Source organism: Synchytrium microbalum (genome assembly GCF_006535985.1).
Source record: "Synchytrium microbalum strain JEL517 chromosome Unknown SmJEL517_scf0013, whole genome shotgun sequence".
In the NCBI taxonomy this organism is placed as follows: Eukaryota; Fungi; Chytridiomycota; class Chytridiomycetes; order Synchytriales; family Synchytriaceae; genus Synchytrium; species Synchytrium microbalum.
Window position 1 is genome coordinate 480948 of NW_022158362.1, and position 26058 is coordinate 507005.

Sequence of the window (26058 nt, forward strand, 5' to 3'; positions counted from 1 at the left end):
AAAGTCTGAGACACCGAGAACTCGGAGCTTCTCTCTTGACGCTCGGCAACACGAATTGGATACATCAACATCAACGTCCAGCTCACAATCAACATCACCTACCAACCATGGCAGTAGAATCAAAGCTATCCCCCATTGGCTACATAGCTGACGGAATGGCCAAATTTATGGAAGGGTGGTTGAGCGTCACGCTAATCACCTCAGCATACAACCAATTGAAACTGTACAGCCTCTCTCCTGATGAAAAGGCCGCCTTTGTGCAAAAGATGCGAGAATCTACGAGATTTGATATGGGATTTCGACACTCTAGTACGTCGTGAACCTTGCAGAGTGTTTGGGGAACGAAGCTGACTGCCCATTGTTTGTTGATTAGACGGCGATCCACCATTCATACACTACTGGAGACACCCTATCGTGTCTATGAACATGCATATCATGCCAGCTGTCATATGGAGTCTTGTTGCGCCCTTTCAATTCAGTATTGTATGGACGCTAAAACACCATTGCTGCTTTTGTTCGAATGATTCAACTTGCTCAACCCTTCCTCTCTTTCTTCCTAGAACTTCCGTACACAATTCCCAAAGCTACACCGCTTCATGGGCTACCTCTTCCTCATATGCTCTCTGTCACTTGGCATCTCAGGCTCTCTCTTCCCGCTCCTGGGCATGGCGTTTGGCAAAACACGGATGGGAGTTCCGATCGTCTCGCTGTTTAGTTACGTCCTCTCGATCTGGTTCTTGTATACGGGATATCACGCATATGAGACGGCCGTGAGTAGAAAGTATAGGGAGCATCGGCGGTGGATTGTGAGACACACAGTTGCAGGTTATACTGTTGGTGTGCTGAGGCTGCTGGCTGTTCCTTTCATAGTCGCTGCAAAGTCCAAGTCGATACCTAAACAGGCTGCTGGGGCGCTGACGTTTATGCAAGAGAATGATGCGTTTAATTGTGAGTTCCTTGATGGCTTTTTTTGTTGTGCTAGACATTGTAGAGCTAAGGCCTGTTTCTACAACGTTAGACATTACGCTAGCATCACCCTTCCTCACACTCCCCATCGCGGAACTATGGCTGGCGTATGGTCCATCACAAGACCCATATAACAAGAAGCCAAAGAAGGAGTAGAGATCCCTGACTCATATATAATATAAATAACTCTGCCAGACTTGACTTGTGTGTAAAACTATTTCTAGTAAAAAGATCCTTATTTAAACTGACTTGTTTGTGTGCAAAAAGAATGTACAGAGTTGCCATACTATAAGCGAATCAGCGAATATTTTAAAAGAGATCCCACGTCTTGCATCACACTACTATTTACTTGGCCCAAGACTTTCACGTCCTCCAGCCCAACGCCTTTGAAATCCCCTCCTTCTTCCTCTCTCCATGCCAGGTCCTCCATGCCTCCTCCTAACATTTGCAGTAGATTTGTTTGAGTCTAACAATCAAAGACAATCATTCAACAGTACAGCTAAAAAATTCCCTTACCTCCTCCTGCTCCCTCACGAAAAGCAGATACGCAGCACCGGCAAACCCAGACACCACCAGCCCACTGAAACCTATCGCCCACGGTATCAGCATCCGCAAATCAATACCTATACAAAAATACCATATCAGCATTGCGCAAAAACCCCGCTAATACACCTTTTGAATGACATGTTTACCCAACCCAGGCCCTGCATGCCCCCTATACTTATCCTTAAACACATCGTCCGCATCAGCAGTAGCCGGCGATCCAGCCGCAGATCCAGCCGCGTAGTTCGAGTATGTTGGTGGGTCGAGCAGCCCATCGTCGTATGCTTGTCGGTTTGTGGAGAGGAGTTCGTAGGCGGATTGTATCAGTGCGAATGTAGCTAGGTAAGGAAAAAGCCGTTAATGACAAGCTAAATAAATAGTAGGTTCTGTGGGATTAGCGTACTGTTTGATTTCAGACGTTCTTCTGGTGATGCAGCTAGTGTTCTGTCTGGGTGGTGGATCATGGAGAGCTGAAAGGAGGAATTCTTGTAAGAAACATGTTGACAATGATGATTTCTTGAATAAAGATCTCGATATGAGGCTTTCATCAAGCTTGTTCCGAAACTGCCTCATGAAGTTGATGTATTGACGAACTGTCAAAGATCGGAGTGCAAGGGCATGTACCTTATAGTACTGAGATTTGATTTCAGCTATTTGCAAATGTATCAGTTAGTCAAAACTACGTGAGCGCAAGTGCAACCAAAAGATGGTGATACCATTCGAGCTTGTTTTATCCAGCTCAAGCACTTGATATGGCGTTTGCAGCGATTGCCATCGTGTCAAGTTTGGCGGCGCACTAGTTCTGTGTCTCCGCTGCTGAAAATATGTTCTCCCTATCACCAGTATCCTCCTTCTCACGAAATACATTTTGTGGGTTTTTTGGATTTAGATCGTCAAGCTCAGCAAACGTGTAACCAACATTTTAAAAAAAAGAGGCTCAACGTTTAATTTTTTGAGTGGTGCGCAATACAAAGATCTAACTCTAGAACTCGAATTCACCTCGGAAAACGCCAATATCTTGTGCGTTAGTTGCCTATGTAAAACGAGATCACGATGAGCATTCCATCAACCTCAGCTCATCACATCAACACTGTATGCGATTCTCACCTTGTCTGCCAAATCGCGTCGTTCCATAAGTATGAATGTGCGTCGTAGTGTTTCCCACAAGTTGTTGGAAACGTTGGTTCCTTGACCTGAACCTACTACATGCATAGACAGAGCACCCAACAAGTGTTCAGCGGCTTCGTGATATACACCAATGTTGATGCAAGATACACCAAGGTTGTAACGACCACGGACAAATGATGGTTTGATTTCCAGAGCTTTATAGTATGCTTCAATGGCATCTTCGCCTGTTAGAAGAAATGAAGATATTGTTAGACGCCTGACAAGTGATGGCATCAAGAGACCGGGGTTTGTTCAATTTCAAGGTCTGTTATCACAACCACTTACTTCGTCCAGAGTTGGCCAAAGTAGCACCCAAACGGTTCCAGAGCAAGTAATCTTTAGGTCTAGCACTCAATCCAGCAGTGAAGCAATCAACAGCCTTATCATAATCTCCTGAATTATAAAACAGCACACCTAATCCTACTTGGACATCAGCGTCCAAATCACCCGATCCTGGGCGGCCACGTCTGGCAGCCTCCAAGAACTGAGCAGTGACACGTTTATGTAAGTCCTGTGCACTAGTCATGCCAGGTGGTGCGGTTTGTGGTGGTGCATTGGCAGCAATATCAGGGTATGCCGAAGCAATCCATCGTTCCAACGTAGTATAAGCTTGTAAATCTTGGGCTTCATTAGTATATGATACGGCGAGACCCATCAAGGCGCTCAAATTATTGGGGTCTTCTTGGACTGCTCGTTGCAAAGCAGCGATGGCTGGTTCTTCTTTTTCGTTTTCGGCCTGTACGATACCTAGTCTGGCCCAAGCTTCAGAGTTATTGGGTTCTCGTTGTACAGCTGCTTCCAATGCTAGTGCAGCTTCTGATAGACTACCACCGTTCTCCATTAGACGGATTCCTTCGCTCATTGGATCTGGATGATCCAAGAAGTGGTTTTCGGTTTCGAATGTATATGGAGCTAGTGGAGCTGTTACTGGATCTGGGTCAAAGGACGATGACTGATTGTTGACTTCCTTTAAAAAGTCGTCATATTCACCATCCCAAGATGCAGGAGCTTCCTCCCCATCTCGATTCATATTCTTCCATGTTTCATTAAACTTTTCAAAAAAGTCTGCTGATTCTACACCATCGCCACCAGCTTGATATTGTTCAAACATGGCAGTGAGTTCGTCTGATGAGAGGGCTTTTCCTTTACCCTTGTCCGACAGAGATCGTTGTGCTTCAGCGAATTGATTAGACCATTCGTCCTCTAGATGAGCCTGTGAGTGCTGGGCGAATGCCTGTTCGAATTCAGAGTCGATTTCTGTGATGCGAGCTTGACCGGGCATTTGATGTTGATGGAATTCGTGAGCCCAGTCCTGTGGAGCTGGAGCATGGAATGCCTCGTGATATGCAGCATCGAATTCGGCGGGATGAGGTTGAGTATGTTGGAACTTTTCAAAGTCATTTGCCCATTCTGTAGAAGAGAATAAATGAGTGGGAGGCAAAAAAGGGAGAAGGTGTACCCAAATAGTGCATTTGCACACGTTTCACACATCCAATGTGCGAGACAAGGATTGAAATGCAATTGTCAAGGTCCTTCATAGACCCATACGCGATTGCAGACACACCTTCACCCTCAGGACCGCCACGAGGTATCAGATTCGAGAGCTCTCCTCTCATATCATGAAATTGGAATGCCTCAGGCCCAGCTCCACCACCATTCTGCATACGTTGTTGAGCAAAAAACTCTTCAGCAAACTATGGATAAAGAGGAATGTTGGTTGAAAAGGACGTCATTTTTGTCACCACACAGCACAAAAGAACCACAAGTGTTGGAGCAAATCAATCAACCAATGTGATAAGTATACCTGGTTGTCAAAGTCTCCAGCTCTTCCTGGCCGCTACGATGAAAAGTCATGCGATTGCGTCAGCTCCAAACGAAATGCAATCACCGGTTCAACAGTTTATTGAGCAGAGTAGAGCAGCTTGTGCATACCTGACTAGGACCAGCATGTGCTAGTGGATCATCTGGAAGGAAGGAGTCCTAATAAGATAGTGTCAGTTATATTGCGATGATCACTCTAATGTCATTGTGTGTTATGGTGCAACATCAAGGTCGTGGAGTACTTACTCGTTGAAGAGAGCGGTCCTGATCAAAGTTCTTTGCAAACTGCGATAGCGAGTTGCTTGGCCCGCAGTCGGCACCGCCGTCTACCAAATCTCGGAAGCTCATTATGGCTGTTTTTGGTTGTTTTTGCGTTGGTTTGAAAATGGCAAGTGATGTCAGCAAGTCAGCATGTGAAGGAGGAGAGAAAGGGAAATTGCGTCTAATCAACCACGTTATAAGACTATAAATTCAATCTTCTATGGTTTAAATTGCACGTTAACTGACCTGCTGATGAACAAGGAGTGGTGTCTGGGAAAGACGGCAACCTTCCTTTTAGAAAAACACGTTGAATCTTTCAATGCAGAAAGCAGGAGCGCACATAGCAATGAAATTTGTTTTAAATAAGCTTGGAAAGTTACGCGATAAAGTCAGAAAATGCTGCTGCAATCGAAGATTCGGTCGCAGAACGCTGAGTTTCAAATTTCGGTTTTAGCGTAGGCGAGTGTGGTTGACAAAGGACTGAGTCTCGTTACAAGGCAAGTCTTGAATCATTGTACTCTGGCTATAAGCATCACCTCTTTGCTTTCGATCGTCTTGGCTGTGTGTGGTTGAAATTCGTGATTCAGCCCCAATTAGCAGTCAAAGGCTTACTTCCTCCACCAGCAATACAGATCAGTACTCTAGCCATCTCTGAATGTTATTCCAGTCTCTCTCCTTATTCGCAATTCTCGCCACAGTTAGAGGACACTCCACGACATTTGCTAGATATAGCTTCAACCCAACAATGTTGCTGAAAGCATTCGTCCTATTGGCAATATTGACTGTAGCAAACGCTCAAGCCAACACTTTTGTTGAATACGATTACCTGGATGCAAACTGCACAACCATCCTCCAGATCTTGGCACGACCTGCTGCTAAAAACTGCAGTGACTACAATGGCATCTCGACCCAAGGGGTCAACAGGTACGTTGGGGCTAAAGTGTCAATCACTGCAAGTTTCGCTACCTTTCGCCGGATGCTTCAAATCGCTGTGCACACCATTAGTCGGTTTACCACTTTGAACTAACGCTCTCTGTACAAAAACCACGTAGCACCTGCACGCAGATCAACGGCACACAATACTCGTCATTCAATTCACATTGTCTGAATACAACTTTTGGGAGCTGGGCGCCTAACGAAACACTTGGCACATTTGTCGTGTCTTCGAGATTCAATGCTTCGACTTGTGCCAACTCTAGCAGTATGTTGTTGTAATACCCTTATACTATTATACTAATCAAAAGCTGACATCGATTTTTCGCTTTGTAGCCATGTACTTGCAAACCTTCAGCTCTGGAAACTGCCAAAAGCAAGGAGCCTTAGGCTCGCAACGTACAGCTTGTAATAACGGAGCTGTCGTGACTACAACCTTTGTTGGCACTTCGGTATGAAAGCATTTGCAACCCTTTGTACTTCAGAAGCTTATATTTTGACCGCTGTTGCTTAGGATTGCTCCGGAACAAATACATCCAGTTACTCGCAGTACGGATGCTTTGCCTTCAATATCACAGACAGTTACGCATCCTACTGTCCACAGAGTGCTTTGCCAGGTACACTGTTTTGGTGATTCGCAGATGACAACAAACCATGCCAGAACGCCTTTTGACTGACTTCATTTTCAAATCTAGTTCTGGCATTCCCAAGTCCCACTCCAAGTCCTGTAGCCAACACTTCAACATCAAAATCTGGAGCAACTCTTGGCGTTGATTCCTCTTACGTATCCCTCATAATAGCATTTGTAACTTGTGCATTGGCCTTGATGATCACCCTATAGTTTTGGAGTACATAGATATTATCATAATCTTACAACGCCCAATTCGGGTAGAGAAAAACAAGAAACCTGATTCTCTGATTTTGAAGCCATTGCCTAGTAAGCCTAACGTGAATACCCACTAAACTCCGCGTTGATCGTATGCTATCCCTGTGCTTCTTTGATCACTCTTCAACCTGAAATGGGCCTGTGCCCCTGTAATCTGTAATGCTCGTGCTCGTCGCATTTGTCGCATTGGTCCGCACTTCACGAAAAGTCGAAATATAACGAAGAAAGGCTCACCGATACTAAACAGGCAAGAAAAGAAACATACGAGAACAATATACTCAGTCAAAGTCATTTGGAAACCTAGAACTATCGCAATCCTTCTCAGATCAACCTGTATCTAACACTTTCCCAAAACTTCCTAAAAGCAGAGACCATAATGCTTGGACCACCCAAAAAGGTCGCCATGATAGAACCTGCCAAAAACTCAAGTCGAATCTCATTCGCAGATGCACCTCCGTTATCGCCAATGCCGCCTCCACCAGGATCTTCCTCAGTCATCAGGAAGGGATGGCTAATGTCTCGCAAAGGAATGGGCAGTGGACGTAAATCTCTAGTATTGGCTGCACCTGCCACTACAGAGGATGTACGATTCGTGTTTGGAGAGATTGCTGATGCTGATCCTAGTCTGACAGAGGAGGGTGCTATCGTGTCGCTTGGACATATATCGTTCTCGTCTGTGGTACGTGTTGCTGGAAACGAATGCACCATGGATTGCCCTTATATTCGGCTTTTCTTCGTAGACAGCATGCCCAGTATTAATAGTGGGAGTAAAACACCGTATGTTTGTTCACTTTTCTCAAGTAGCTGCTGTGAGAGATGAAGCTGAAATCAAGCTTCCGTGTACTTTTGGGCTTCTCATGGTACTCTTCATTTAGTTCACGATATATACATTTTTTTGCTGACATTCATACAAATCTCACGTAGTCAGATGGCACGGAAATGCGCTTCACCTGTGACACCTCTTACGAATACATTGACTGGCAAGGCGCCCTCTCACGAGCCTTCGCAGCATCCCGTCACGCATTCATCCAGCCACTGGGCAGCCCTCCGGCCGGGAGTGACTCCGACAGAACAGGACGCAAGAATCGTAAATCTAGATCTAGGTCTGTTGATACGTTGAGCGGACGCGACGGGTCTGTATCGGATGACGTGGAAGATACGTTGGATATGGATGACGGGCGACCACGACGGTCGATATCGGATTTGTTTAGGGCACGAAGTAGTGTTGGGCGACGTGTGGTAGCAGATGATGGTACTAATAGCAGTGCAGGATCTCGTAGTAGGCCTTCCACAGCTAGTAGTTCGCGTCAGACGTCGACAATGTCGAGTCCCAAGACAGGGTATTTAGAGCCCAGTGTGGAGGAGTTGTAGGGAGAGAGAATCAGTGAAATAAGTTGCACATAAGTGTCTGAAACTGTTTCTATTTTGGTTGTTTGAAAAATGTCTGGATCCGTAGTAGATAATGTTCTGTTAATGCTTAATATTCTTCTGGGGCGCTATAATAATAACTGTAAATGTAAACAAGAGCATGGTACTGAAAACCGTCAGATATATATTGTTGAATTCAAATTAAAGTCACATATTAAGAATCAACCGTCCCTTCATCAACATCATTCAATTTCCCAACTTCAAGACACACACAATCAATATTCTACTCTCTAACAGGCCTTTTGTTCTTTCTTGGCGTCAACTTCAGCATCAATCCACCACGGAGTCGAACAGTAATAACCTGCACAGTCTGGAACTTTTGATCAGGAACCAACTCGATATCAAAGTGGCGGAGAATGATGGCCACCACGGTAAGGATTTCAGTTTCAGCGACTTTTTGACCAATGCCTAAATGAAAAAGTTGTGAGAAATGGTTTTAAATAGATATATGTATATTGGGTTGCTACAGGTTTGTTTTGTTGCAACTTACACATATAAACACCAGCACCAAACGGCATGTACGTATTATCATCTGGCTTTTGATTGAATCGTTCAGGATCAAACTTGTATGGCTCAGGCCAGTACTGCTCGTTCAAGTGCATGGCACGGAGATAGACCATGACACGGGTACCGGCATGGACTTTCTGGCCAGCGACTTCGGTGTCTTCCAGTGCTTTGCGACTTTGGGATTGAGGGAGGGGAGTGTGGAGACGGAGAGTCTCTTTCAAAATTCTTTGCAGGTACCTTTTGGGAAAGACAATTTGAGGCGGTTAGAGAGCAAAAAAAAGAACGTTGATGAATTCCGATCTCCTTTTAGCGAACATCAACTTACTTAAACTTTGGAATAGTCTCGTAAGTAATAGCACCATCTTGAGCAAAGATCTCGTCGATTTCTTGCTGAGCCTTGGGAATCAATTCGGGGTTGTGAGCGAGTTCATAGAATAGCCAAGTCATGGTAGCTCCAGATGTTTCACGTCCAGCAATGTACTACGTTTGTTGCATAAGTTGGTTGAGTTTCAAAATCAGCAAAATATTACGGATGCACTCACGAATGAGATCATTTCTTCCATGATTTCAATATCACTGAATTTCTATGAGACAAACATCGGTGTCGGTGATTGTGTTTCCAACAAAACGTATTCTATTGACGACTTTTTTGTTCATTTACCTCTTGACCTTCTTGATCCTTACTCAACAAGCGCTCCAACAAGTCCTTTTCTTGTTCTGGCTTTTCAGGACATCCACTTGCTTTAGCTTTACGTTTGTCGTCCATGAGGCTCTTGAAGAGCGCATAGATTGGAGCCAAAGCATACTGCACATCTTTGTCGGTACACTTGTAGTACGAGTACATCCATCGAGATTTCATGGCTCGCTAATAAGAGAGAAATTGTTGAATCTTTTTTTGTTATTGTTGAACGCTTGTGAATGGCGAAGTTAACGAGAGCAAAAGCAAGGAGCGGGATACCCCGAAATGACTTACGAGTCCAGCAAGCCCATTCCAATGATCCGCAGCAGCAATAAACGCTCTCGTCGATTCATGTTTAACACCATCACCCAACGAAGCGACATTCTCAAACTCATATCCAAAGAAAACACGACCAAGCACATCCGTAGCCATAGACATGAATGCAGGAGCAACATCCACAGGCCCTTGCTCACATTTCTCCATCCAAATCTGGACCAAATCATTCGTCAAATCAGCAGCCGCAATACATATCTGAGTCAAATGTGGAGTCGACAATGCGGGTTTGAGCAAGTTGCGATGACGATCGTGTTCAGCACCGCTCAATGATACAAGTCCATGTTCGATTCCAGAGGAGCGTAAAAAGAAGTCGGCTTTAATGAATTGTTTTTTTGATGTTAGTACACGACGAGCCTCGGTAGCGTCTGAAATCCAGAGCGACTCAAAGTCATTGGCGAGTAGTCCGTTTTGGATACGGATGATGGGGGATCCGTATCGTTTAAACATGGCCGTGAAGAATTCATGGGCGGCACGAGTTGGTTCGTACGGTTTGATGTCCATGTTTCCGTGGATGGGATGGGAGACTGGACCTGGGATTTTGGCGTGCTTTGAGCGGGTCATTAAGTATACGAGACCGCTGACTGATCCAACGGTTATTGCTGTGGCAGACAGGCCAATGGTGGTGTAGAGCAGGATTCGGTCGTTCTTGATTTTGGCAAAGAGGGCCTTGATCCACTCAGGCATATCCATGGCTGCTGATCCTGACATCGTATATATATATCACTCGTGTTTGATTGTTTGAAAAGTTGCGGGTATGAAGCGCATCAACGTTGAAGTTTGGATGCAACGAAAATGAAGGCGAAAATCATCAAAACAAAAGACATGAAATTGCTATATAAGTATATATCCAACACAGCAACATTATAAGAATATAGCAAAGTACATATTGACACATTATTGGTCTTATTTGTCGTTGTCGAAGATCATAATTTTACAGGATTGGCGTTCTGACTACTTACGCGTCTGGAGTGCGGAGTCGCCTTGCCTTAAACACATATTCGACAAACCCAGAACCTCACAACCGATGAAACCAAAATGTCGCAAGCTTCGAGCGGCTTGTTAAAGTAATGGAGCAATAGTGCTCAGAACTCACCAACTTCTGCTTCTGTATTGTATTTTAGAAAAGATTCTCAAACAGTGTATCTCAGCCTCTCGTGCAGCGTGGATCCATAGAGACTCTCTGGATTGATAAAACAGGCTGGACGATCAGACAAGGCTTCTCAGGTTGATTGGTTGTTTATTCATTCACGATATCTAAGCCACTGCATCCTTGGCCCATTTTTGGCCTTTTCAGATACCCTAAATCCAAATATCCTTGGTTCATATAAAGCATAGTCCGGTAGTTTAGGTAATCGACTGCCACGTGCGGATTCTGGATCTATAACATTACTATTCGTATCTTCATCGAGTGCACCCTCATAATCATCTATTTCAGTTCCTTCGTCTCGTCCACCACGGTCTTCAATACTAGATGCTTCCTCATCTCTGTCACTACGAGCATCGCTCTCGGTTGCTGATTCAGATGTTGGATGGTGTGTGCGTTTATGCAATCGTGAAGGGTTTATAATTGGCGGTATTAGCTCCGGGAAGGTTAAAAATAAGAGATGTGGGAAAGTTGTTCCAAAGAAGGCTCCATCAATCCTGTGATATCTCGTCTAGAAGAAAGAATAGCGTTTAGATGCGCAGTGGGTGACGCAAAAACCGACTGGAAAAGGTAAACAATACTTGTTTACGAGCACTTTCGTTCACAATACGTACCTCTCGTGGATTATACAAGTCACTACATCTGGGACAAAACATTTTTACAGTATCTACTCCTACGGCATCAGATCTACCAGATGGCACTACCGAGGCACCACCACAACCGTACCGTGGACATTTACCAAATTCACAAGCAGACAGCCGATCAGCCATAGTTTGAAGTCCAGGTTTAGTTACTATATATCGAGCGTGCAGCAATCCATATAGTAATTCTGCAGATGTTTCAACGGTTGGTGATCTGGCGGTATTGTTACTACTTGACTCACTCGAGACTGTATTTTGAGCTGGCGATGAAGGTTCAATATCGAGAATCATGTCGAGCGCGGAGCTATACGATGGTATTACGGATTGTAGATTCGTTAAGTTGAAGTCATCTTCTATGAAATCCTCTGGTACTTCCAAGAAGAGCTCATGACCTGGGAGTGAGCAATACCATGTTATCCAGGATACGAGGGATGAGGATGTTCCTGTTGTTGTAGATACATATGAATCAGATATTTCTTGTTCATCGTTTTGACCTGTTATATCATCGAGTATTTCATCGTCGTCATCGTCATCATCGTCGTCGTCATCATCTTCGCCGAATCTAGGCGATGAATACTGGCTCGTTGATGGGGCGGCCTGTTGTATGCCGTTACCTCGACCCATACTACTACTATGTTTTCCATAACCAACTAGTCCCGGTGGATTTGATGAAGACGTCCGTACATAGTCATGCATATTTACATCACCATCGCCTTCATCGTTTCGTGGTCTCCGAGTATGCTCTTCACGAGATTCAGGAGTTGCTCTCTGCGTTGTTACAGCTGCAAACCGTTGACCATGTGTCGGTTGTGAGATATGTTTAGATGGCGATAGTTGATTGGAAGGTGGCGGTTTACTAGATGGCAGCGGTGTATGTCTCGTAGATGTGGTTGCTGGTTGTGCTGCTGTTCCCGTCGATTTTGTAGATGTTGCAGCCATTGTTGATGCCTTCCGAGGCTGCGAGGTAGTTACAGGTGACATTCCTTTATTACGCTGTGAAGGTGCATCGACCAGCGAGCCCAAATTACCAGCCTTGCTACTCATGCTAGGTTTATCTATGTTGGCCGAATGCAAACTGTGTGTTGAAAGTAAAGACTCAAATTGACTCTGCTTGTTAATGTTTGGAGCCCTCCTCCAAATTGATCAAAGCAAAATCCTGTCTCGGAAAATGAAGACCTTTAATCTCCTATGTGGGCTTCCTCGTCATGACGAACTTTTAAGTCTAATATGCCGTTTGGTTTTGAACAACAAACGGAGTGAGAGGATAAACTATATGGGAGACGCGTCTGCCAAGCGTACAAATACGTATCGTCAGCCTTTAGGACTCAGCTTACATACTGAAAGTCGACGTGACGACAACCATTAACATCATTGCGCACACTTGCGATGTGTCAATCGGGGAAAGTGGGCCTTGTTTCTCTCTCCACATTCTCCAACGCAACCTCTCTTGAACTTCTCTTGAACCGTTCGTTTGGTCTTAAGTTGTAATCTGCGTGACTTTATTACAAGACAATCCCAAGTTACTCTACAATACGGAGTTCCCTCTTCCTGTCCTTGGCATAATCGTCCTTATATTCCTCCCAGATAGATTCAATCCCTGCCAAATATTGCGTATGCACCTTTTGTAAAACAGCCTCCGTTGGATTCGGGTCATACGGGCAATGGATTGGTCGTCCAACTACTATAGTAATTGGCTTTCTGTACGGCAATAATCCAATATTGTAGTTGAATATACCTCTGCCGTGAAACAAGACGGGTGCAAACCCAACCTTGTGTCGGATGTACGTTTGCCAGCGTCGAAGTCGAGAGTCCTTTACTTGCTCCCATACATCATTCTGTATGTGCAAATGAGTCAGATATGATCTTTTGTATGAACCTAATTGATCGTTGGGATTTTCATGGGAAATTACTTACTTCTCCGAAACCAAACACAGGAACTAGAGAAGCTCCTTCCGTCTGAATAGCTAACTTGATGAAGCCCAGCCTCTTCTTCAAAACCAGATCGTATGTGTTTGGAATTGCTAAATACAGGGGAGAAAACGAGTCAGATCGACAGGCTTTCATCCAAGGTCAAAACCTCACACACAAACACAACGATTTACTCACCGTTGAGTGATTCAGCTGCTCCTCCGACAACTATAACTGGACATAACCCTTTCTTCAATAGCGCTTTGCACGATTCTTTGCTAACACTAGCCAGTCCCAAAGCGAGAATCCAGTCCCGCACCTTCATTGGAGTTCGGTGAGTTCATACCTACATTTATGATGCTTCAAGTAATGATACACATACCAATGGAATATTAAAATTGCTGCTCAGAGTCAAAAAGCGGAATCTCACGCCTGGAAATATGGTTTCGATATCCAAAGCGTTTGTGGCGAAAGTTACCCAGGCTCCTATCGAGATAACTCCATGCGGATGATATCCAAACACGTATTTGCGTGATGGATCCAATTCCGCCACCTTTACCACTGTGATGGGGAAGAAATCTCGCAGCCAGTGCCATACTTTTAGGTTCCTGATGGATCTAAATGGTCGCCCACCATTGGAAGGCGCATCGTCAAAGTAGAGAGACCAGACCAGATCTAGATGAGTTCGTCAGATCGAGTTCACAATTCCAGAAACAACCGCTGCAGCACGAACTTACATATTGCACAAAGCGGAAATGTAAATGGATTGATGCACAGCAGGACAAATACAAAGACAAATAATGGTATCTGAAATTCAAAGAATATCTTGAGAATATAGATGGGTTAATAGTGAGGCATTGTAAGACCTGTTTACCAAAGCGCTTTGATGTCACTACATACTACGGATAGAGTCTGAAGCCGCCTGGACAAAGGAACGTTTAGTGGTGCCCATTGGAGCTCCATTAATGATATCTTCACGTGTTGGCTCTTCAGAGTTCTGATTTCTGATGTATATTTGTGAGTCTAAGTGCGGTTTTCGGTTTTGAGCAAGTCGAAGTTAATTTCAACTTGATAACATCAGCATCTCACCTCCCTTTTAGATCCAACATACAACAGCGCTACTTATTACCTCACATAGCTGTCTCGTAATCGTTATGCAAGAGGTGAAGCTCCCACAGGATGTCTATGTCCAGGACATCAGTGTGACGGGACATCCCATCCAAATCCGGTGCTTTTCGTCAAGAAGTTCGCTCATTTACCCCAATGCATTGTTCTTGATCCGACAATACGATACTACCTGCCTCTTCTTTCGTGGAATCACCGGAAAACCTCTCCGTGAACAATTCATGTGACTGAAATTGCGACTGCCATTCTTCTTCAACAAGCTCTGAAAATCCGTTGGACATTAGAACCCACACGATCATTTCTTGTAGATAGAGGCACCAGCACTATTTATACTACTGGTACCTTGGTGAATAACACTGGGGTCGCTGGAGTGTCATTGAGGGTGCTCGGATTTTCTGACGTGTGGAGAGATTTGAGGTCGGTTTGAGAAAGGGATGTTTCGTGGTGCCCAGTCAACGTTTTGCAATTTTGCTGGTGTTAGCTATATAGATTGCAAAAATGGTAACAGCTATGCGTATTGGGGAAATATGAGAATATGGGCTACTGGTGACTTTATTGAAATTGACGCATTGAAACGACCTGTAGTCTCGAAATATTATCAACCACACAGTTAACACATGTCCAAGTTCTAATCAACAAATCGTAATTCCGACTTGCGATCCTTGGCATATATATCCTTATACTGTTCCCAGATGTTTTGTAGTTCAGCCAAATATTGTTCTTGAATATTGATCAAAACGACGTTCGTTGGATCTGACTGGTGGGGGCATTCAATAGGTCGACCAACTACGATGACAATGGGTCTACGATATGGCATCAGTCCCGGTTTGTCGTCATCAAAGAGTCCTTGGCCATAAGGGATCACAAAAGAACGTCCAACCAGCTTGAGAGAGATTTCCCGAAATCGCCGGAGCCAGGGATGACCTGCAGTTTCCCATGTATCGTTCTGAAGGAATCAAGTTTGTGTGAGATTTGATTGGTAATAAAATAAGATCATTGCTTTCACATAATCAGACCTCGCCAAAACTGAAGATAGGAACAACGTGAGCTCCATTTTGAATAGCCAACTTGATGAATCCGAGCCTTCTCTTCACTACCAAGTCATACGTTCCAGGTATTGCTACAAGTCCAGAAGAGAGATGTGAGAAGCGATTGTTCACAGCTCAACAGTCGACATACCATATCCCATATCCCTGGTTCCGCCAAAAACAATAACGGGACTGTTTCCTCTTCTTAAAGCTTCCACACAGGAATCTTTGCTGACACTTCCAGCTCCTTGAGCAGCTGCCCACTCCCGAAACTACAACGAAATGTTAGAAGATGTTCGAAGCTGCAAAGTCTCAATATGAGGAAGTGGTGACACTTCAAGCTGACAATCCATATATTCAAGATCTCACCCCAGGTAGATAAAATAGAAAGCCCATGGTCATAACTCGAAAATTGATACCAGGGAAGAGTTTTGAGATAGAAAGTGCGTCGGTGCCAAAAGCTATCATCGAGCCATAAGGGAAAATGCCATGAGGATGGTACCCAAACACGTATCTAGCCAGAAATGAAATCAGTAAATATCAAGTACTTGGGGAACGAACAACGAGTTACAAACTTTTGAGAAGCGTCCAGCTCCGCAGTCTTTACAAGTGATATAGGAAAGTAGTCTCGCATCCATTTCCTGTGATTTGACGATAACAGTTAGCTACAAATGCGAAATTTGAAGCTGAACAAACGATCGGTTCCTACCACAAAGAAAGCCCTTTCAAGAAATTGATTTGCCTGCCACCAGCAGAAGATGCTCTGTCAAGACGACAATAAAGGAGATCTAACAACGACTCAAATGAGATTAGAGATTCAGGTGCACTTCTACAGTTGGAAAGGCAAATTGTCACTCACACATCGTCAAAACTGGCCATAATCTCAAATTGAACAAGACCTTGAAATAAAAAGCGAATCCAACAATGAGGAAGCCGAGAAACTTTGTCGTAAAGATTAAAATCGATAAATTTTGCAGCAACTTGGAAGTACGTCTCTCGGCTCCCATGATCCCTGCCTCTCCCAAAAACTGCTGCTGGTTGGTTGAATGATTGAGACGCAAGATTGATTTGACACCCCACAACGCGTTCCTTCCTTACTTTACTTCATGTGTCATTTTAAAAAGAAAAATCGGATTTGATTTCGTGTCTACATACTCAGACACTGAATATCGCGCTTGCCACCTCCATAAATGCTTTTGGCGTCAATGTTCTAGGTTACATAGACATCGCAGCAGCCAAGAATACATTTTCTGGAGGATTTTAATCAGAAGTTATAGGAAAATCAGTGACCGTTAACAAAAGAGAATACCCAGAAAAGACCCCTCACGGCAATTCTCATCTAATCAACAAAACGCAATTCAGACTTGCGCCCTTTCGCATAGATATCTTTATACTGTTCCCAGATGGTCGTCAATTCAGCCAAGTATTGTTGCTGGATCTTGATCAATATTGGCATCAGAAGGACACTCGATAGGCTTACCGACTACGATTGTAATGGCCCCACGGTATGGCAACACGCCAACACTGTTTGGAACACGGAGAGTCTTGTTGCATTTTCTTCTTTATTCAAAAATTCAAGTTTGGGTCCAAAATGATTAGTTGAAGGTTTTTTAGAGTTTGGAACGTTCAAGTTTCAAGGCGTCTGAGATTTTCATCTGCTGCCTAACACTTAGATCGAGCATGATTTCTTCACTACCACCAGGTATGGCGGCTCCTCGAACGTCTCGGTATAGCTAAGTAAACAAAACTGTTGTGACTTCTGCCCCATTTTGCCTTGTCCAAGCAAACGCTACGACACTTACACGTTCGACGATACCTCCTTTTCCACCCTTTGTGTAGGCTATTCCTCCCAATATTTGAGCTATTGCAAGTTTGTAACAAAGTCAGATTTCACCCACAAAACATTCAGTTGCACAATGATGCAGGCCCTGAAGGTATCAAGACAACTTACAAGCTTCACGAGCACAGTATTCGAAAACAATGGATCCGTGAGCTTTCAACGCTATTGCACAGGAAGTTTAAATATCACATTTGGATTTGGCAAATCAACAAGGTTCACACTCACAAGCTACTTGACCACCCATTAGTTTACTTGTTTCCTGGAAAGTCATTTTAGAGTACTGGTAGCTAAAGTGACAAAGTGAGCAATGAGTGCCATAAAATCCTGTGAGAATTGATAATTGAGGCAAGTGCATACGTGACGAGTTCAAGCCATGCTTGGTATGATTCAATCAAGCGGGCCATATGGCCGAGCTTGTTTCGTATAACACCATCTAAATCAATCAGAAATCGTTCGGAACGGTGGTTCAAATTTGTGCAAACTTCGTATTGTCGCGATCACTTACGCTCGCTAAGAAAAACGACAAGTCAGTCTTAGCATTCACGCATGAAGGCGTACTCACAAAAGACTTACATTAAGAATTGGCTGCGAAAGCAGAAAGAAAACGTAGTTAGATTTTGCTTCTCATCAACTGTTGAAGCCATATCTTACCCAAAAGTCTAGTAACAGAAGCATGGTGTCAGAAATTAATGTAAAAAATAACAGCATTATCATTTAATTACCTTTCTTGTTAAGGCATGCTTCATAGCCTCTTCTAACAGCACTCGGCATGATCGTACACCTCCTGCCTGTCCTTGCAACCGTTCCAAGTTCAAATTGTGCATCAACTGTCTGAATCCATTGCCTTCTTTTCCAATCAAGTTCTGTGGAGGTATCTTCATGTTCTCCATTGTAACGTAGGCAGTACCACTTCCAGCCCACCCTATCGAAGACCAAAGGTTAGCTCCAATGAAAGTGGGTGTTGATCATTCAGAGAAAAACTAACCTTGGACCTTGAAACCTCTAGTCTTGAGTCCAGGGAAACCACGTTCGCCGAGCAGTAGAGACATTCCGCTTGCGCCGGCTTTTGGATCGGTTTTGACGGCAATGACAAAGTAATCTGCGTAGTTGGAGATGACAAGTCAGAACAAGCCCCGTATCACCAATTCATGTGACTCTTACCGGCCCAAACACCAGTCGTAATAAACTTCTTCTCTCCAGACACCAACCACCCTCCATCAGGTTGCTTGACACCCACGGTTTGGAAGGCAGCGACGTCACTTCCAGAATATGGTTCCGTCATGGCCAAACATATCACCTTGTCGCCTCTGACTACGGGTCCTATGATTCTTTGTTGCATTTCTTTGGTACCAAAGTTTAGGATTGTGGGTAAAGCCAAAGCTGGGCCAGTGACCATCTATAAAAGATATATTCAGTATAACCTTGGATTTTCCTGACTCGTTTGTATACATACAGCCCATTTGACACCAGCACTAGCAATTCTTCCAAGCTCGTCACGTAAAATCAAACCATGGAAGGCGTCCCATTCAGATTCCGTGATTCCTCCGGGAGGTGGAATGCCAAATTCGTTACCTAAGCATATGGCTATTAGACCGAATCGTCAGGAAGCCAGCCAGACTCAACGCATACCTCTCCATTTTCCGTAATCCAAGAAGGCAGCTAAAATGCCCACTTCGCCAAATCTCTTAATCATAGACTTGGGAATCTGTTCTGCCTTGTCCCACTCTTCGATGTAGGGCATCAGCTCAGTGTCGACCCAGTTTCTCATAAACTCGCGTAGCTTTTTGTGCGAGTCGTTGTCTACAGGTTTCCAAACGTTGTTGGACTTTCCAGGAAACCGTTACTGGCACCAATATATACTGAAATGTTATACTTACAGTACGGGGATTTCCAGGAATGATACCAATTGGGTTCGGAGTATGGTAACTTTTCACGAAAAACAAGTCAGCTCTCGCACAATTCGTCCCAAAGCACAACCACGTTATACCAAGTTTCCGAATAGATCTCCTTGATACTTTGGTGGCTCCTTATGCTCTTGATCCAAGTCACCAATATATAGCTTTTTAGCATAGTTGGCCAGTATGTTTGGCACATTGTGGAAGTTTGCGAATTGCGCTGTAGCGTCCTTGCCAGCAACTGACATTAGGATCCGCTTGCCTCCCGGGTGAGACTCGAGATAGTCAGTGACACTGGGAATAAAGCATATAGGTGAGATACCATTTCCCTCATGTTGTGTTTTCAGCTTCGAGCTTTCGTTCTTTGATCGGCATCAAGCAATATCAAACAAGCAAACTGGCAAGATGCGGGCACTTCCGATTCATATGTCCACACGCGGTTCGAAGCTGGTGTTTGGTCGTCAAACAAACACTTACTCGTAGACTAAATGGCCGAGATTGGATGTGATGTGAGTAAAGCAGACAGTACGAAGAAGGTATAAACGTGGAGATCATCAGAACAAGTGTTCAAATTACCTTTTCCATCAATGACTACCCAACAGTCGTCCTCTGTATTGTGTCTTGCGACAACGTCAACTTTGAACTTGATTCCATTTGAAGGTACTAGGTTGGCCATAGTTCAAAGACTTTTAGAGCTTGTTTGAATGAGAAAATTGTAGTTATGACCACAAGAGCTTCTTTCAAACTGCCACTAGCGAACAAAAATGGCCGAGACACAAAACGGACAATTCGTTCAACCAAAGCCTTTTACAAGTGATCTAGTGCTGATATAGTGTGTTATATGCAGCCAAAATATACAAAAGCGTGTAAAAATATATAGATATAATACTGAGACTATTTTGGTTTTGCATCAGTTATCGATTTATATGATCATGGCTTTTTATGACTGACAATGTGCTGTACCTACACCCCCAAAAGCCCTTCCACTCTTTTCCACAAACAGCTCATCGATTTTCGTAATAGTCTTCCCCCTCATCATCTTGACAAAGCTCGGTATCAACATCCCCAAAATCCAATCCAGCTTCATCTTGAAACTCTGGATTATGTTCCTGACGTAACAATCCACCATCAAGCGTATCACCATACTCTTCAGGCATGGCTACAGGTGGTACTCCCGGTTTGTAGTGTCCAGCTTCACGTATTTCACGTTCAAAGGACCTGTCAAAAGACGTGTCTTTAGAGTGATCACGTTCTTCTGGAGCTTCAGGGTCTATCCAGTCCTGGCCAGACATCATTCGGATTGTTTGCTCGTCTAGTGGAAGTTGTGGGTTTATTGGTGTTGGCGGTGCTGTTGATAGTTTGTTGGTGAATGCTTGTTTATCTGGTGACTCGATTGAGCGATCGCTTGTAAGTGTCTTCGGTGGAGCCGTTTTATTTGTAGTAGATTGATATGCACCTGGGTTGGTATTGACTCCTCGCTGCAATATTGAGCAAGGAAGATTGTGTGTAAGTGACAAAAGCGTAATGCTGGTTGATTCCTCGTGGTCCTTTGCATACTCTTAACAAGACTAGGATTCTTACATCGCTTAAAGAAATAGCTTGTGGAGTCCTATTATCACCTATATCAAATTGATGTGTTAGATTGGTTGAGGCAAAGATTTTAAGATTTGAATATTTTATCGATAGATATACCGTCATGTTCTTGAGTTGTAGACGATCCTTTTGATCTGTCTACGGGCATTTCAGTACTCCTGCTGCTCATCTTCGCTTCTTTGCCTCGTATCTCTCGTTTCCGGTGAAATCAAGTGATTTTGTAGTTTACAGGCTAGCTTCGAGCCCCTCTCATCATTCAAGGAACACTAAACGCGTAACAATGATGAAATACACGATCGTAGATCTAAATTCTAAATTCATCGCAATTAGACTGGAGGTTATTTATATTGCGATTACATTCAACTTGATTTTTTGTTAGAAACGACCCATCCCGTTTCCGCCTTGCATTTGACCACCGAACCCTCCCATCATGTTACCACCACCCATCATGTTTCCGCCTCCCATCATTCCTTGCATTCCACCTCCCATTCCTTGCATCCCACCTCCCATCATACCCTGACCACCAAAACCACCGCCCATACCGCCCATTCCTCCGCCAAAATCATCTGATGGTGGTGGTGGCATGCTTGGTGCTGGAGGAAGCGGTGGAGGGTCCAATGGGTATGTAATTTCGACATTAGAACCATTGGTGGCTCCTGATCTCAGAATAGCTTCCACCACAGCTAAAGGACGATCGAATTAGAAGGGATGACACTAATCGCAAGATTTTCTGCTTTCGTAAATCTGCCTACCAACATCTAGTAAAGCATGCTCAGGTGAATTATCCATGGTACCAAACATGGCGAGCGATGTGTGAGAATCTAGTTTTCCTCCGACCGTAAAGGCAAAGAATTCGAGTTCTTCTTCTACACCAGCTCCTAAGACGAATTTCACGTCACGGTCGAGGCCTTGTCCTGATGTGCGTTTTACAAACTTGCTGACCATGAATCCTCGTCCTCCATCTGGTCCAGTACCACTAACAGTTAGGAATAGTGTTAGCGACGACGTATTCAAATAAATGATCATTCTATATGGGTACCTTCGTAACTCTACAGCTCCTGTGGTTCCCACGACTGTCATTTCTACTAGAGGTCCACGACCTGTAGCAGCCATACATATATTTAATGTTCCGCATGCCATTTTTGCAAATGAGAAGGAGGCTGCGATCGTATCGCACGGAGGAGTCCATGCGTTGAATTGCCTTGTCTATAGAGTACACAGGCCGTGAGAATTCTGAAATTTCAAAAATGAAACCAGTTTGCGCTTCACCTGCGACGAGACACTTGTAGGCTCATCATTCATGAGTGCGCGCATAGCAGCAATCCAGTGGATACCGGCGTCTAGCAAGTAACCTGACCAGTGCAGAAAAAAAATCAGATGCGCCAAAAGCTCCTGGATTGTTCTTTTGCTTCAAAGACAAACCTCCCATGTAGCCGCCCTCCTGTCTCCAAGCTGTTTGAATATACTTGTTGTCCTTTGGAAATTCACCAAATACTCGTATGTCACAAGTCATGACTTCACCGACACTTTCACGAACAATTCGTGAACCAAGTCGAATAGCTGGTTCAGCACGATAGTTCTCTGCAACCTATGCAAAGTTTGCGAATGAGGCGAAGAAATGTCAAGTAATTACAACTTGGGATTGTGTTTTTACCTGCCATATTATCCCTTTTGGCTTGTACGTCTCCAAGTACTCGTTGACGAGCACCAAACCCTCTGTAACGTCACCAGACACTGGCTTTTCCGATAATACATGCTTTCCAGCCTTGAAAGCCTTCATAATGACTTCAGGTTGTTGCAGAATAGGAAGCACGACAATTACGGCATCAATGTCTGGGTTGGACAACAAGGCATCGAGATTGTGGCCATCCTTGCTGTCATCAGAATAGATTTCTGGCTTATTGTATGGAATATCGTTCAGTAGAGCAGTAGCAGACTTTTCACTGCGGCTATAGAGAGCACAGAGTCTGAATAGACTGGGGCGACTGAGGATGGCTGGCAGATGGCTCTCTTTGGCAAAGATGCCACAGCCTAGTAGACCGATTCGGAGAGTCTTTGGGCTCGACATGCTGCTTGGTGCTTGTTATGGTCTGAGCAAAAGGAGCTTCTTGCTGAGGTGTGAGGTGTTGCAAAACTCCAAAAATCAAATGTTGGAGATGGTCACGTCCAAGTTCGAGGGCGGAACGGAACGAGGAGGCACCCGATCGATCATTTAAGAGTCAATTCTCAGTGGCAGCTTATTTTCTCCTACCGATCGCGCCCGAAAACGATGTCAAAATCCAAACCAGACACAAAACTGATTTCGCACTTCTATTCTAATTTACCCTCTATTATACGTCTATAAGCTTCTGTCTCAGGTATTAAATTCTAGGATGGCCAAATCTGCCACCTTTGTGTTCTTTTCCTGGCAATGTGACCCAAAAGACCTGTATCTGCCTATTGATGCAAAGAAGATTGCCTTTGGAATCCCAAACCCGACTCTCACAGTCCGATCTCCCCTCCCAATTCTGCAATAGCAGTGTAGTATTATTAGTAGTGTAAATTAATCAAATTTGATAGAACTCATAATTTACCTGCACTGTCGTCTCTTGACACATCCATTTATCGTCCTTCCCTGTCAGCTCAGCACGATTATAAAAGTTGATAACGGCTGTGACAGTGCCTGTATGTCGCATTCCAGCTATAAACGGGTCAGGTCAGTTGCTTGTCTGTTACGAATCGAGCAAGTTCAGACACGTACCCGAAAACATGCTATTAAAGATACTCTTGTCGGCAAGGTAATCCGAAAAGTAGGCAGCTGCGATATGGTCTGCTGGTCTGTTTTTCTTGAATGCAATCCAAAAGTTGTGTGCGATAGTACTGTCGATATCAACGTTCAAGTGGGGTACAGGCTTGAATATGGCTCCACGTTTCGAGGCTTCTGATGCAGGGTAGTTCGTCACTTGTAGAGATGTAAAGTATTCGTTTCCAAGTTTGGAAATTTCGTCTTCGATTTCGACACATTCGGATGGCTAATAACGAAACGAACTCAGAGACATTTCAAAATAAAGTCTCCTGATGTTCGGCAGGAGTGTCTAGCTATCCAAAACTTACTGGAGGAAGGTTTGGAGGTGGCTTGACGTTGTATTTGAATCCCTCAATCCTCTGCGCGGTAGCCATGTCTCCAAAAGTGCCTAGTGCAGTCCAGATAACATCGCCGTCGTGACGGGCAGTCTACAAAGAGAGAGTTGGACCCATGAGCTAACAATCTGAGGTCAAAATATATAGAAAACGGAGCAAGTTTCCATGTTCACATTCACTGATCAGACTGCTGGACTCAAGGAGGTAGATCCACCACGTACCTGTGACAGATAAGCCAAATTCTTGCCAGACTTGAACAATTCCACCGTTATATCAACAGACCAACCTGCGTGAGAAAATATGAGGTTAGATATCCTGCTATGCGACATATTTGATTGACACGGAGCTCACCTGGTTTGTTCGAGGTCACGAACTGGAATGATAGTGTGAATGGATCAGGGAACTGGCCAGGATGTGTTGCCTCTAGATGTGCGCTGAAACTTTTTATGGCGATAGCGAATACGTAGCCACCGAAACTAGTTCCAGCAGCTTGAAAGAATTTCCCATCTAGAATAACGTTATATATACCTGGCCGAACTAGCTTGACGTCGGTTGAAACATCTAGTTCGGCTCTATCTTCGACAGCTTCTTGTTGCATTGTTGCTTATTAGGTATGATAGAGTGTTGAATATAAAGAAGGAGAATATGATGATAGATTCCTGAGACCTAACCGTCCTAACAACCAAATGTGTCTCTCCGAAGAATCGGTCTTGATGCAGCTGTTGTATTGCTGTGTTTTGTTATTTTGCAAGTGACGTCAAACTGTTCAAACTTGATTTAGAGGAAGTGACAGGAAATTGAGAAGCTGATCATGACCACCAATACACCTGGATGTCGTGAAAAATCGCAATTTGCTTGGTCAATTGAGCGATCGCCTAGTGTGAACAGGATTATTTTGCAGTTTCAAGTGCTAATCGCAAAATCACGATTTACGACGTGAGCAGTAGACATTGTTGAGAACGTTGTCACAATATACTGCTTGATTTCAACCACACTATCAGTTTCTGGATTTAAACTGACTGTACTCATCCTCATAGCTGCTTAACCAGCATTCACTGCAAAGATCCAAGCAGGGAGATATCTACCACATATATGTATATTCTAAAAGACCTCATCTATCTCGTCTCTATACCAATCTTTACTATCATACCACCACTTTCACAGCCTCTTCGTTCCGCAACTGCTCCCTTTCTATTACACTGCGTCTGGAAATACCTCCAAAAACACGTCTAATCCAAGCAAAATCAGCATCAGGACCAGGCAAGATAAAAGCTGCACCAGATAGTATGGCACAGGCATTCATAAAAGCCATAGTCGCCCCCCATCCATAGGCTTCGTACAAGTAAGAGGAGACCAATGTTCCAAGAACCCCACCTAGGACGCCCACAAGCCAGTTGAGACCATTTACACTGAAAATCGAACGTATTCAAGTCAGAAAACGTGTCTGTCGTTGCATCACTAAACACGAACTTACCTCGAAAGCATATCGGGAGCAATCTCGAAACTACGTGTCTGCATCCCGTTAGATCCAATCTGGAGCGCTCCATCCAACAGGAACATGGTTACTCCAATAACGACAACAGATATGTCACCAGCAGCCCAAGATAATATACCAGCGACAGTGTATATGCAGATTCCAGTGGTTGTAGCCCAGAAACTTCCCATTCTGTCGACCACTGGTCCTACTAATGGAGCCCCTATGATTCCTGCAACACCAATCAAGCCCAGTAATCCAATTTGTTCTGGGTTGTAGCCAAAGTGTTGGCCCAAGAGGAAGGTAGACACCAGCTGGAATGTGTTAAAGACGGAGAATACGAAGAAGGCAAACACCAGGAGCTAGATTGAAAAAGAAGAACGTGGTAAAGAGGGTTTGATTGTGACTTGAGCCAGGAATGCCCTTACAGATGCCAACTTGGGAAACTTTACAGGTAGCATGACCATCGTCTTCATATGCTTCATATAACCTTGCGGTTTGCCTTTTGGTGGCACATCAGGTACAAAGAGTGTTGTAAGAATGAAGACGGCACCCATCAGCCCAGCCCAAATGAAATAAGAAGCCTGCCATCTACAATGCATTTCCCTGTTAGTCAATCCATCGTAAAAGCGACTTCCAATAAAACTGACATACCCTAGATGTTGCGCGATCAGTCCCGACAAAACTCTACCCATCAACATTCCCGCCAAAAGTCCGGCGACAGCAATACCAAGAACAGATCCCATTTGATCTGGCGGTGCAA

General features: G+C 44.2%; 7 protein-coding genes across 7 annotated transcripts; all 7 read right to left on the reverse strand.

The window, feature by feature from the left end:
- Positions 1-2491: 2491 nt before the first annotated feature.
- SmJEL517_g02920 (uncharacterized protein) lies at positions 2492-4845 on the reverse strand (the record flags this gene model as incomplete). Its single annotated transcript, XM_031168848.1, has 7 exons — positions 2492-2542; positions 2617-2861; positions 2962-4086; positions 4241-4370; positions 4481-4513; positions 4609-4656; positions 4744-4845. The coding sequence occupies 7 exons, from the start codon at positions 4843-4845 to the stop codon at positions 2492-2494; spliced, it is 1734 nt and encodes a 577-aa protein (XP_031025246.1).
- A 3383-nt stretch (positions 4846-8228) lies between these two features.
- SmJEL517_g02921 (uncharacterized protein) lies at positions 8229-10235 on the reverse strand (the record flags this gene model as incomplete). Its single annotated transcript, XM_031168849.1, has 6 exons — positions 8229-8413; positions 8496-8749; positions 8838-8992; positions 9055-9096; positions 9174-9377; positions 9486-10235. 6 exons carry the CDS (start codon positions 10233-10235, stop codon positions 8229-8231), a joined length of 1590 nt encoding a protein of 529 aa, XP_031025247.1.
- A 533-nt stretch (positions 10236-10768) lies between these two features.
- Positions 10769-12356, reverse strand: SmJEL517_g02922 (uncharacterized protein; the record flags this gene model as incomplete). The annotated part of the gene is made up of 2 exons (XM_031168850.1): positions 10769-11182; positions 11286-12356. The coding sequence occupies 2 exons, from the start codon at positions 12354-12356 to the stop codon at positions 10769-10771; spliced, it is 1485 nt and encodes a 494-aa protein (XP_031025240.1).
- A 476-nt stretch (positions 12357-12832) lies between these two features.
- SmJEL517_g02923 (uncharacterized protein) lies at positions 12833-14172 on the reverse strand (the record flags this gene model as incomplete). Its single annotated transcript, XM_031168851.1, has 5 exons — positions 12833-13147; positions 13227-13333; positions 13419-13539; positions 13603-13895; positions 14121-14172. 5 exons carry the CDS (start codon positions 14170-14172, stop codon positions 12833-12835), a joined length of 888 nt encoding a protein of 295 aa, XP_031025205.1.
- An 801-nt stretch (positions 14173-14973) lies between these two features.
- On the reverse strand, positions 14974-16252 carry SmJEL517_g02924 (uncharacterized protein; the record flags this gene model as incomplete). The annotated part of the gene is made up of 6 exons (XM_031168852.1): positions 14974-15291; positions 15362-15465; positions 15525-15645; positions 15743-15887; positions 15949-16014; positions 16233-16252. The coding sequence occupies 6 exons, from the start codon at positions 16250-16252 to the stop codon at positions 14974-14976; spliced, it is 774 nt and encodes a 257-aa protein (XP_031025250.1).
- A 731-nt stretch (positions 16253-16983) lies between these two features.
- Positions 16984-17617, reverse strand: SmJEL517_g02925 (uncharacterized protein; the record flags this gene model as incomplete). Its single annotated transcript, XM_031168853.1, has 5 exons — positions 16984-17106; positions 17176-17234; positions 17325-17375; positions 17439-17500; positions 17571-17617. 5 exons carry the CDS (start codon positions 17615-17617, stop codon positions 16984-16986), a joined length of 342 nt encoding a protein of 113 aa, XP_031025251.1.
- Positions 17618-17710: 93 nt separating this feature from the next.
- Positions 17711-19784, reverse strand: SmJEL517_g02926 (uncharacterized protein; the record flags this gene model as incomplete). The annotated part of the gene is made up of 12 exons (XM_031168854.1): positions 17711-17723; positions 17787-17798; positions 17865-17872; positions 17936-18135; positions 18199-18312; positions 18375-18609; positions 18667-18785; positions 18843-19013; positions 19091-19139; positions 19201-19402; positions 19586-19592; positions 19685-19784. 12 exons carry the CDS (start codon positions 19782-19784, stop codon positions 17711-17713), a joined length of 1230 nt encoding a protein of 409 aa, XP_031025248.1.
- Between the last annotated feature and the right edge of the window lie 6274 nt (positions 19785-26058).